A 13512-nucleotide genomic window follows, 5' to 3' on the forward strand; every position below is an offset into this window, starting at 1 on the left:
GGGAAAACAGAGAGGTGGAGAGGGAGAACGCGACGGTCTGGAAGGCCGTCCTTCTGGCCCTACGGTCGAAATGTCTCCCAGTCTCTCGCTAGCAGGAGGTCCTCCCCGATGTGCCCCACTCCATCCGGTCGCTCCTATGTACGGCCACTAACGAGACTCCTCATGAGCGTATGTTTGCCTTCCCCAGGAAGTCCACCTCCGGGGTCTCGCTTCCGTCCTGGCTGACAGTCCCAGGGCCCGTCCTTCTCCGGAAGCATGCGAGGAGCCATAAAACCGACCCCCTCGTCGAGAAGGTCCTGCTCCTCCATGCAAACCCCCAATATGCCTACGTGGCACACCAGGATGGGCGGCAGGACACAGTCTCCCTTCGGGATTTGGCTCCTGCAGGCTCCCCGGCGACCATCACCACCAACCCCCACCCTACACCGTCTTCCCCGAACTCTGCCCACCTCCCTCACGAACTGACCCCCACAGGCCCACCGAGGACAGGCACCACCACCTCCACCCATACACCACCCCCCTCTTTGCCGACTCAACATCTGGGTGAAGAAGAAGACAACACGCTCCCGGACGCGCAGGTCTCGACGCTGGCGCCCACACCACAGCCGGGACTGAGGCGGTCACAGCGCAAGGTCAAGGCCCCCGACAGACTTGACCTTTAACACCACTTCACCGCCGCTGGACTCTTTTTTTAAATAGGGGGTCAATGTGGTAAACCACGTTATGGCATTATATGTACTGTATTGTATTGTGCATGCCTGGGCTTGTCCAGGCTGGCTCCGCCTGTGGTTCCTACCCTCGGGCTTCTGTATAAAGGTGGCAAGTCTCTGCCTCCGGACCCAGTTCGGGTCCAGAGGCAGGAGGCTTGCTGTTTAGTGTATTAAAGCCTCAGTTGCGTTCATCACTCGTCGTGTGTTATTGATAGTGTATCACCCCTGTTATGGGTTTCCATAATTACCCCGGGCCGACCCCTGACCTGGGACATTTTAGCACCCTAAGGGGAGTCTCTCCCCACTCCTTCTAACACCCCTCCCCCGAGCATTGGGGCAGCAGCTTCAGTGCCCTTGAGATGCATGCCGATAAATGGAAATGGCTACTCCCTGCCTCAGGAGCCATTGCGCCAGCTTCATGTTTTTGAAAAGGAGTACTAAACGACACCCGTGTGACTTTCCACTGGGGAATTGGGTAATTCCCGGGAGAGTGAGATGAATGTAAATGGGGGTTAATGGTATTCTTGCCATTTTTGGCCGTGATCTGTAATTCGCCATCAGGAGTGGGTCGGGTGAATCGCAAAATGGTTCATGCTCGGCCCAAATCTTGATATTGCCCTCAGCCGCTATTCACCCAGCACACCGGCCGCAACATGGTTGCTGAATCATGTCCTAAATGTTCAAGAAATAGCAAAGATGGAAAGATCTATAAAATGATCGGCCAAGAAATGGATAAGCGATGGAAAGAGGGCTTGTGAGGAAAGCATAGCTGGAAACAAAGTAGAACAATAAAGTACTGTTGAAGTATTTCATGTGTAACATTTGGTTTTTAAAAAATAACTTTGATGAGCAATCAATATACACGAGACGAAGGTATTCAGTAACTGAGGCTTTAATGCACTAGAACTGATCCCCAGCAGCTTCGTAACAGAAAGTGAAGGCTGCTGGGACGGCATCATCTCTTATACCCCGCCTTTAGGGCGGAGCTACTTCACACAGCCAATGGTAGACTCCAGGGTCTCAACCAATGGCGTCGGTAGTCCGGCGGGGGGGGGGGGCCAGTGAAAGAAAAATAGCCCTTCACATGGTAGGACCAGGTATTGAGCCACCGTACAATTGGGGATTCAATCAAAATGTTCATTTATTGTGAGAGTCAGGATGAAGCAATAAGTCGCTCTGGTGGCCTGATCGTCCTCCTGGAGCTTCGGAGCTTCGGTGGTGATCCTGGTGTAGGTCTCGGTGGTTGCGACTCCGGGAGCATAGTTTCGGCCTCCTCGGCAGCTTCGTCACCCCTGGGCGGTGCTGTTGGGGCAAGCGGTTGGCCTGGGGGGGGGGGGGGGAGGGGACCTGTAGGGGGCGCCGATGAGTGGCCGGGCGAGGGCCGGAGTGGCGGGAGTACTGAGCCCTCCCACTGCTGCGGGGGTGGTGATAATGGGTCGGGAGCACGTGGGGTTCCGGCGGGCACTAGGTCCCGAAGGGAGACCGTGTCTTGCCTGCCGTCGGGGAACGCCACGTAGGCGTACTGCGGGTTAGCGTGCAGCAGGTGGACCCTCTCGACCAACGGGTCCAACCTGTGCACTCGCACGTGCTTCCGAAGCAGGATGGGTCCGGGTGTTGCTAGCCAGGTTGGGAGCGAGGTCCCGGAGGAGGACTTCCTGGGAAGACAAGAAGATGCTCGTGAGGTGTCTCATTTGTGGCTGTACAGAGCAGTGACCGGATGGCATGAAGGGCTACCGGGAGGACTTCTTGCCAGCGGGAGACTGGGAGATTCCTAGACCGGAGGGCCAGTAGGACGGTCTTCCAGACCGTTCCGTTCTCCCTCTCTACCTGCCCGTTTACCCGGGGGTTGTACCTGGTCGTCCTGCTTGAGGCGATGCCTTTGCTGAGCAGGAATTGACGCAGTTCGTCGCTCATAAAGGAGGATCCCCTATCACTGTATATGTACGCAGGGAAACCGAACAGTGTAAAGATACCCTGGAGGGCCTTGATGGCGGTGGTTGTGGTCATGTCTGGGCAGGGGATGGCGAAGGGGAACCGGGAGTACTCGTCAACCACGTTCAGGAAATACGTGTTGCGGTCAGTGGAGGGGAGGGGACCTTTGAAGTCCATGCTGAGGCGTTCAAAGGGACGGGAAGCCTTTATCAGGTGCGCCCTCTCTGGCCGGTAGAAGTGCGGTTTGCACTCCGTTCAGATTTGGCAGTCCCTGGTGACTGTCCTGACCTCCTCGATGGAGTAGGGCAGGTTGCGGGTCTTAACGAAGTGGAAGAAACGAGTGACCCCCGGGTGGCAGAGGTCCTCGTGGAGGGCGGAGAGACAGTCCACTTGTGCAGTGGCACAAGTGCCGCGGGACAGGGCATCAGGAGGCTCATTGAGCTTCCCCGGACGGTACAAGATCTCGTAGTTGTAGGTAGAGAGTTCGATCCTCCACCGCAAGATCTTGTCGTTCTTAATCTTGCCCCGTTGTGCGTTATCGAACATGAAGGCTACCGACCGTTGGTCCGTGAGGAGAGTGAACCTCCTGCCGGCCAGGTAATGCCTCCAATGTCTCACAGCCTCTACTATGGCCTGGGCCTCCTTTTCGACCGAGGAGTGGCGGATTTCGGAAGCATGGAGGGTGCGGGAAAAGAAAGCCACAGGCCTGCCCGCTTGGTTGAGGGTGGCCGCCAGAGCTACGTCGGATGCATCGTTCTCGACCTGGAAGGGAAGGGACTCGTCGATGGCGCGCATCGTGGCCCTTGCAATGTCTGCTTTGATGCGGCTGAAGGCTTGGCGGGCCTCCGTCGACAGGGGGAAGGTTGTGGACTGGATCAGGGGTCGGGCTTTGTCTGCGTAGTTCAGGACCCACTGAGCGTAATAGCTGAAGAACCCGAGGCAGCGTTTCAGGGCCTTGGGGCAGTGAGGGAGGGGGAACTCCATAAGGGGGCGCATGCGTTCGGGGTCAGGGCTATAACTCCGTTCCGCACTACGTAGCCAAGGATGGCTAGGCGGTCGGTGCGGGACACGCGTTTATCCTTATTGTACGTGAGGTTAAGGATTTGTGCGGTCTGGAGGAATTTTCGGAGGTTGGCGTCGTGGTCGGGCTGATCATGGCCGCAGATGGTGACGTTATCCAGATACGGGAACGTTGCGCGTAAACCGTACCGGTCAACCATTCGGTCCATCTCACGCTGGAAGACCAAGACCCCATTAGTGACACCGACCGAAGGGAACCCTTAAGAATTGGTAGAGCCGCCCATCTGCTTCGAAGGCAGTGTACTTGCGGTCACTATTACGGAGGTGTAGCTGGTGGTAGGCGGACTTGAGATCCACCGTGGAGAAGACCTTGTATTGCGCAATCCTGTTCACCAGGTCGGATATGCGGGGGAGAGGGTACGCGTCCAGCTGCGTAAACCTGTTGATGGTCTGACTGTAGTCGATGACCATCCTATGTTTTTCCCCGGTCTTTACCACCACTACTTGAGCTCTCCAGGGACTGTTGCTCGCTTCGATGACTCCTTCCCTCAGCAGCCTTTGGACTTCTGACCTGATGAAGGTCCGGTCCTGGGCACTATACCGTCTGCTCCTGGTGGCGACGGGTTTGCATTCCGGGGTGAGGTTTGCAAACAGGGAAGGCGGGTCGACCTTAAGGGTCGCGAGGCCGCAGACAGTAAGGGGAGGTATAGGGCCGCCGAATTCAAAGGTCAGGCTTTGCAGGTGGCATTGGAAGTCCAGCCCCAGGAGGGTAGCTGCGCAGAGTTGCGACAGGACATACAGGCGGAAATTATCGAATTTCCGACCTTGGACAGTGAGGTTCGCCAGGCAGTACCCCTTTATTTCCACCGAATGTGACCCGGAGGCCAGGGAGATCCTTTGGATTTCAGGGTGGGTCACGAGTGAACAGCGCCTTACCGTGTCAGGGTGGATGAAGCTTTCCGTGCTCCCGAAGTCAATCAAGCAGGGCGTCTTGCGGCCGTTGACGAGGACCGTTGTTGTAGCCTTCGCGAGTGTCCGGGGGCGACTTTGGTCCAACGTCACCGATGCCAGATGAAGCAGCTGCTAACTCTGGTCGGGCAGCGTGTAGTCAGCTGAGCTGGGGGCCTGGGGCCCCATCCAAGAAGGCGTCACCCACGGGTCGCTCATGGTGTCCGAGGAACCCCAAGATGGCGGCGGGGATGGACAAAATGGCGGCGCAGTGTTCGGGGCGCAAAATGGCCGCGCCCTTGGGTCGCACATGGCCCTAGGGAAGGAGCGCTGGTCGGTCGGGGCCTGGGGGGTTTTTGCCGCGGCGGTCCAGAGCCACCAGAGAGCGCGGTGATGGCGCGGGCCTGACAGACCCCTACGTAGTGGCCCTTCTTGCCGCACCATTTGCAGGTGGCGGTGCGGGCCGGGCAGCGCGCGCGCGGATTACCTGCCTGCCCGCAGAAAAAGCAGCGGGCTCCGACGGCATTAGCGGGCTGTCCGGTAGCGCAGGCCAGCGGGGTCAGGGGGAAGATCTGGGGGGGTGCCGCAGCGGCGTGCCATGCGGGCCAGGGGGCGGACGTGTGGTCGGGAGCGTAGGCTTGCGCCTTTTGTTATGCGATGTCCATGGACCCAGCCAGGGCCTGTGCCTCTCTGAGCCCAAGTGTGTCCTTCTCCAGGAGCCTCCTGCGGATATCAGAGGAGCTCATTCCTGCCACGAAAGCACCTCTTATTAAAGGTTCAGTATGCTCGCTCCCTGAAACTGGTGGGCAGCCGCAGCTTTGGCCCAGCACCAGTAGCGCCCAGTAGAAATCTTCCAGTGATTCCCCGGGGCTTTGCCGCCTCGTAGTGGGCAGGTGGCGAGCGTAGACCTGGTTAACAGGGCGGATGTAATGTCCTTCCAGTAGTAGGATGGCGGCACCGTAGTTCGCCGCCTCCTCGATAAGGGGATAGATCCCAGGGCTGACCCTTGATCGCAGGAGATGCATTTTCTGACCTTCAGTGGGTTCTCCTTCGGCCGTCTCCAGGTAACCCTTAAAACACCTCCCCGAACAGGCACCGGAATGTGGCGACTAGGGGCTTTTCACAGTAACTACATTGAAGCCTACTCGTGACAAAAAGCCATTTTAATTTCAAACACGCCAGCCAGTGTTTAAATTTAGCGGCCGAGTTTTGCGCGTGGGGGCTGAGTTGGCGGCACTCCGGCTTGATACGGAGATCCATCTTCCAGCTTAGTTGTAGTGCATTAAATTGATGAGCAATCAATATACACGAGACGAAGGTATTCAGTGACTGAGGCTTTAATGCACTAGAACTGATCCCCAGCAGCTTCGTAGCAGAAAGTGAAGGGTGCTGGGACAGCATCATCTCTTATACCCCGCCTTCAGGGCGGAGCTACTTCACACAGCCAATGGTAGACTCCAGGGTCTCAACCAATGGCGTCGGCCTCTCAGGTACCGCAATACCTGGTATTACCACAAACTTTTCTGGCGCATTAGTTAGCCTAGTTTTGAAAGATAACAATAATCTTGTTTTTGTAATGATACATTGCTTTTAATGTATAATTCTCTGCTCTATGTCCTTTAGAGACGGAAATCTGTCATCCTGACCCGGTCTGGCCTACATGCGACTCCAGATTCACAGCAGTGGTTGATTCTTAAATGCCCTCAGTGATGGGCAATAATTGTTGGCCCGGCTAGCGATGCCCACATCCCATGGACAAATAAAAAAAAAACTAGAGGGAAATCTTGTGGGCGGCATTCTCCATCCCCCCAGCGGCCAATGGGGTTTCTTGACAGCGGAGAATCCAGCCCCGTACTTTTCTTTCCGTTCAAAATAAATTCTAAACCAATTGTTGCTCATTGAGAAGGAAGGGTGTGTGATCACAAAAATTCAGGAATGTGGAACAGAACTTGGGAGGGGCATGGAACAAAGGGATTACTTTTTTCAGCAAGGGTATAAAAATGTAGCACATTATTCTTGGTGGATACCAGTGTCCCCTTTGTCTCCAAAAACTGTTTCAGTAACTCATGCCCTTCTTGTGTTAGCCTGAGGTTATATATTTGTGACATGGTGAACTGCTGCAATGCTCCAGTTAACAGGTTCACATTACAACTGTAACTATATTTACATTAGTCATTTTCTTCAATCTATAAATATCCAAGTATCATCACAAGTTCCAGGAGGGGGGGGGGCTACAGATTTGTCACTGATCAGAAACCAACTGGACCAGTAATATAAATACTGCGGCTACAACAGCAGCTCAAAAGGCTGGGAATTCTGTGGTTAGAGTAACTCACCTCCTGACTCTCCAATGCCTGTCCACCACCATACAAGGCACAAGTTTGGAATGTGATAGAATATTCTCCACTTATCTGGATGAGTGCATCTCCAACAACATTCAAGTACCGTTTTTAAAAATAGATTTAGAGTACCCAATTCTTTTTTATTCAATTAAGGGCAATTTAGCGTGGCCAATTAACCTACCCTGCACATCTTTGGGTTGTGCAGGTGAGACCCATGCAGACATGAGGAAAATGTGCAAACTCCACATGGGCAGTGACCCAGGGCCGGGATTGAACCTGGGTCCTCAGCGCTGTGAGGCAGCAGTGCTAGCTACTGCGCCACCATGCCGCCCAACACTCAAGAACCTTGACAGCAAGAACAAAGCAACCGTTGAAACATTTATCCCCTCCACCACAAACGCACAGTGGCAGCTGCATGTACCATCTATATGATACACTGCAGCAACTTGCCAAGGCTCCTTCAACAGCTCTTTCTAAACCTGAGACCCCCGACCACCTAGAAGGACAAGGGCAGTAGACACATTGGAACACCTCCATCTGCAAGTTCTCCTCCAAGTCACACATCATCCTTACTTTGAACTAGATTACCATTCTTTCAATGTCGCTGGGCCAAAACACCGTGGGTGTAGCGGTTGATTGGAGCGGTTCAAATAGGGAGCTCACCTGCTTTATGATTCTATGTATAGACCAACATCTTAATGTCAACGTATATAGTTCTGAACGGTACACATACCAGCAATTACCCCTCGACTCATGATTAATTGCAGTATTCAACTGTTTTTTTCACTAACTGTATAACTGTTCTGACATTCAAAAATCCTCTATAAATATGCAATAAATTGTAAAAAAACATACATACATTAACAAGTCTCCATGATTCTGCAATGATCGCATACTGAATTCGATTGAAGACAAATCCATCAATCTCTTTGGCCAGTTTGACTGGCGACTGGCCAATATCTTTCATAAGTGCATAGGTTTGATCTAGTACAGCAGTGTGCGTTTCAGGATGAGGAACCAGTTCAACCAGTGGTACATAGTACGGTGGATTCACCTGAGAACGGAAACACAATTTTTCTTCAAACCTTATTTATTAAAGCAATTTTGTCATATTGCAAAATGTGCAGGTGGTGGGAAGTGAACACTTGAGCAACATCATATAATACCCGGTATATATTGGGATTATCCATCCATAACATCCCATACCAAAAAACTTTCTTTACTTTCGTAAATACACTTAAATATAGACAGTAGTCAATAAAATACTGATGGGGGAAGGCGTGCACCTCTTTCAATTCAAGCTGAGTGCTGCTGCATATTCAAGAGAGGTAACTGCAATTCCATGCTTTTAGTGGAATACCAAGTCAGAGAGATTATTTTATATAATGCACAAAGCATTATGTTGTAGCTCTTACATCTTTTTTAAAAAAATATTCTTATTCTCCTCCTTTTTCACATTTTTCTCCCAAATTTACACCTACCAACAATAAACAATAATCAGGAACAAATGTCAATCCCCATATCGATAACAACGATCCCATCCTCCCACCAAACCCCAAACATTAGCCCGCATGTTTACATAAACAAATGACAAAAAGGAATCAGGGATCACCCATAGTCACCCTTAATACACACAGCACCCCCTCCCCCCAGCCCTCCCCCCAACCTAATGTTCGATGTTATCCAGTTCTTGAAAGTGCATAATGAATAATGCCCATGAATTGTAGAACCCCTCCGTCCTTCCCCTCAGTTCAAACTTAACCTTCTCAAGAGTCACAAATTCCAACAGGTCCCCCCGCCACGCCAGGGCACAGGGTGGAGAGGCTGCTCTCCATCCCAACAGGATCCGCCTTCGGGCGATCAACGAGTCGAAGGCTACGATATCTGCCTCCGCTCCCGTTTCCAACCCTGGCTGGTCAGACACCCCAAATATGGCCTCCCGGGGACCCGGGTCCAGTTTCACGTGCACCACCTTGGAAATTACCCTAAAAACCTCCTTCCAGTAATCCTCTACCTTTGGACAGGACCAAAACATATGAATGTGATTAGCGCCCCCCCCCCCCGCAACGTTCACACACATCTTCTACTCCTTCAAAGAATCGGCTCATCCTCGCCCTTGTGAAGTGTGCTCTGTATACCACCTTCAGCTGTATCAGCCCCAACCTCGCACATGAGGTGGAGGCATTCACTCTCCGGAGCACCTCATACCAGAGCCCCTCCTCTATAACCTCTCCCAACTCTTCCTCCCACTTTGCTTTGATCCCTTCCAGTGGTGCCTTATCCTCTTCCAAAATAGCTCCGTACACCGCTGACACTGCCGCCTTCTCCAGTCCCCCTGTCGTCAGCACCTCCTCCAGCAATGCGGAGGCCGGTTCCACCGGGAAGCTCTGTATCTCCTTTCTTGCAAAATCTTGAACCTGCATGTATCTAAATATTTCCCCCTGCTCCAGCCCATTCTTCGCTCCCAGCTCCTTCAGTCCTGCAACCGACCCCTAAGAAACAAATCTTTTAGCGTCTTAATCCATTCTCCTCCCATTTCCGAAAATTTCCATCCCACCTCCCTGGCTCAAATTTGTGGTTCCCCCGAATCGGCATTTCCCTTGACCCTAAACCCAACCCGAAGTGTTGTAGCTCTTACATCTTGTAAAACAAATTATTTACTAAGAACCTTTGAGTAGATTCCACAAACTTGGAGGACTTTTGTAGAAATGTTAGAGCCTTCATTAGTTCAATCCTCAATTACAAATGAAATATGTCACTACAGTATCAGACCGTTTATGACTTAATGTTCAAGTCAACTTGGAGCCCAATCTTTCGAGCTGTCAAAATGCTCCGCAAAACTATTCAGAATACTTCCATGCAGCCCTCTTCAAATATTGCTGCAAGGTTAGTTCGATATTAGCTAATAACATGGTCATGGCATGAACAGAATGAGTTTTAATTTTGTAATAACCCTCACGAGGCCCACAGGGACACCCCATTTGATCTCCCCGTGGGACTTGTGGAATAAGAGCTCCCGGCTAATGGACAGAGGCCCATCAGCTGCAGCTCATCGAAATCGCCGCAAAATACCGGCCGGACTGGACGGGAGTCCCGTTTCGGACCTTGCAGCAGTAAGCCGCTTTGCTGCCTTTACTTTTGTTGTCGAATTAAACTTCTTTTGGATTTACCTTCTCAGGCCTCCTGAGCTTTTATAAATTTATTGAAGGTGTAATATCCCGCACGGGATGATTATCTTCCCATGGTTCTCAGAGTACGAGATCTCCTGCTGAGGGGCAGGGGAACTCCAATTGACATTGTATAAAAGGTCGGGTCAGTAAGGCACCGACCAGCAGGAAACCAGGTAGGGATCTACAGAGCAGTGTAAATACTGTCACAGTAAATAAATCAAAGTTCATTATTTCACTCAGTGCGGACTCCCTGAGTCCTTATTAAAGAAGGTTTTTAACAAGCTATGAAATAAAAATGTCCAACAGCCAGTTTATGCTAACATTGGTTGGTAATACACTTAATATTACCTGATTACTCAACAAACAAACCAATTAGGACTACTAACTATGGGCAATAATGTGGCCTTCTGATTAGTGCACCCTTCCTGAAATTCAAAAAATAGGTTTTAGAAGCTGCTGCTAAAACTTTCATCCATGCCTTAGTCACCTCCAACTACTTCAGTGCTGTCTGATTCAGTCTCCCATCCAGCACAAACCTGAGGGTTTTCAAAACTCTGCAGCCTGCATCATATTCCGCAATAATTCCTATCCCACAACAATTTCTACTCACCAACCATCACTGTACCCATTTACTTACATAGGTGCCCAGTGATCCAATTTAAAGTTCTTTGCAGGTTTAGATCCTTTCCTGGTCTTACTCATCCACATCTTTGTAACTTCCTCCAGTCCTTCATCCTCTACAATGCATTCCTACAAAACTGTTCTTTTGCACATCTCCTTCCTTTGCTCCTTCAAACACCGATGGCTCTTAATGAAATTGAATTTCCTTAGTCGATTTGCTATTGCTTGTTCTTCATTGTATGTGCACTCATTTTGAAATTCATGGCTCTCTAGAATTACCCAGTGTTGTACCATCGATTCACTGCAAGACGATGAGAACAAGTGAACAGAGACTTTATCAACCGAGAACTTGCCTGCCTGAGTTCAGTAACAATGAGTGCCGCCCACAGGCGGCCAGGTCTATATACAGCCCCGGGGGGGCGGAGCCAGAGGCGGAACCCACCTGGGCTCCTGTACAATACATGGTGGTAGATCGTATTACTATTTCCCGGTCATAGGCCTCAGTACTATACAGACAGGGTAGATCGTATTACCATTTCCTGGCCATAGGCCACAGTACTAAGCAGACAGTTTATACTATGGTGAATACATTCACCACATTCACCCCCTGTTAAAAAAAATGAAGTCCGGCGGGGGTGAAGTGGGGTCATCGTATATTCAGTCTGTCTGGAGGGCGGACTGTTCTTTTGGACCTCCTCAGCTCTGGCGGTGCGGCGGGTGCGAGCGTTGTAGTTGATGACTCCGAGAGCGTGTTGTCTGGAGCTTCAGTCTGGCGTGTCAGCGTCGGTTGAGGGGAGGGGGTAGGCAGGGGGGTGGTGGATGGCGGCATGTAGGCGCGGGACAGTACTGGAGCCCCGGAGGGCGCAAGGAGCATGGGAGGTGGTGGTAGGCGGCAGGGGGGTGGGCCGTTTGCCGGGGAACCAGTGGGCGGCAGGTCCCGTAGGGAGGCCGTATCTTGCCGTCCGTCTTGGTGTGCGACATAGGCATATCGGGGGTTGGCGTGCAGCAGCTGAACCCTCTCGACCAGGGTGTCGGTCTTATGGCTCCTCGTATGCTTCCGGAGAAGGACAGGCCCTGGTGTTGTCAGCCAGGATGGAAGCGAGACCCCGGAGATGGACTTCCTAGGGAAGACAAACACACGGTCGTGAGGGGTCTCATTCGTGGCTGTGCAGAGGAGTGACCTAATGGAGTGGAGCAAGTCGGGAGGACCTCCTGCCAGCGGGGCATCGGGAGACTTCTAGACCAGCAGACTAGGGCAGCACGGTAGCATTGCGGATAGCACAATTGCTTCACAGCTCCAGGGTCCCAGGTTCGATTCCAGCTTGGGCCACTGTCTGTGCGGAGTCTGCACATCCTCCCCGTGTGTGCGTGGGTTTCCTCCGGGTTCTCCGGTTTCCTCCCACAGTCCAAAGATGTGCAGGTTAGGTGGATTGGCCATGATAAATTACCCTTAGTGTCCAAAATTGCCCTTAGTGTCGGGTGGGGTTACTGGGTTATTGGGATAGGGTGGAGGTGTTGACCTTGTGTAGGGAGCTCTTTCCAAGAGCCGGTGCAGACTCGATGGGCCGAATGGCCTCCTTCTGCACTGTAAATTCTATGATCTATGACCAGAGGGCAAGAAGAACGGCCTTCCATACCGTCGCGTTCTCCCTCCCCACCTGCCCGTTTCCCTGCGGGTTATAGCTCGTAGTCCTGCTCGAGGCGATGCTCTTACTGAACTGGTACTGATGCAGCTCATCGCTCATAAACGATGTGCCCCGGTCACTGTGGACGTATGCAGGGAAACCGAACAGGGTGAAGATGCTGTGCAGTGCCTTTATAACAGTGGCCAAGGTCATGTCGGGACATGGGACAGCGAAGGGGAAGCGGGAGTACTCGTCAATGACGTTCAGGAAGTATGTATTGCGGTTGGTGGACGGGAGGGACCCTTTGAAATCAATACTGAGGTGCTCAAAGGGCCGGGAGGCCTTTACCAGATGAGCCTTGTCTGCCCGATAGAAGTGCAGTTTGCACTCTGCGCAGACGTGGCAGTCCCTGGTCATGGCCCTGACCTCCTCGGTGGAGTAGGGCAGGTTGCGGACCTTAATAAAGTGCTTAAGCTGGGTGACCCCCAGGTGACAGTGGTCATCGTGGATAGCCCGAAGTCGGTCACCTTGCGTGCTGGCGCATGGGCCGCGGGACAGGGCATCTGAGGGCTCGTTGAGCTCCCCAGGACAATACTTGATATCGTAATTGTAGGTGGAGAGTTCGATCCTCCACCTCAAGATTTTGTCATTTTTACATTTGCCCCGTTGTGCGTTGTCAAACATAAAGGTGAACCTCCTACCGGCTAGGTCGTGCCTCCAATGCCGCACAGCTTCCACGATGGCTTGAGCTTCCTTATCGACAGAGGAGTGTCGGATCTCGGAGGCGGTGAGGGTTCGGGAAAAGAAGGCTACTGGCCTGCCGGCCTGGTTGAGGGTGGCGGCCAGGGCGACGTCTGACGCATCGCTATCTCCCTGGAAGGTGACGGACTCGCATTGCGGCCTTAGTGATATCGTCCTTGATGCGGCTGAAGGCCAAGCGCGCCTCAGCCGTCAAGGGGAATATCGTGGCTTTAATAAGTGGGCGCGCTTTGTCCACATAGTTGGGGACCCACTGAGCATAGGAGGAGAATAGCCCCAGGCATCGTTTGAGGGCCTTGAGGCTGTGGGGAAGGGGAAGTTCCATGAAGGAGCGCATGCGGTCGGGGTCGGGCCCGAGGACTCAGTTTTCCACGACATAGCCGAG

The 13512-nt window shown here is 52.4% G+C and overlaps 1 protein-coding gene across 1 annotated transcript in view; it reads right to left on the reverse strand.

Moving 5' to 3' along the window:
- cryl1 (crystallin, lambda 1) overlaps positions 1-13512 on the reverse strand; it is a 228182-nt gene that overhangs the window by 57740 nt on the left and 156930 nt on the right. Inside the window, exon 5 of the mRNA XM_072476829.1 lies at positions 7812-8006. Within this exon, the coding sequence (XP_072332930.1) occupies positions 7812-8006 (195 nt within the window). The remainder of the gene's footprint in view (positions 1-7811; positions 8007-13512) is intronic.

Source organism: Scyliorhinus torazame, chromosome 15 (genome assembly GCF_047496885.1).
Source record: "Scyliorhinus torazame isolate Kashiwa2021f chromosome 15, sScyTor2.1, whole genome shotgun sequence".
Taxonomy (NCBI): Eukaryota; Metazoa; Chordata; class Chondrichthyes; order Carcharhiniformes; family Scyliorhinidae; genus Scyliorhinus; species Scyliorhinus torazame.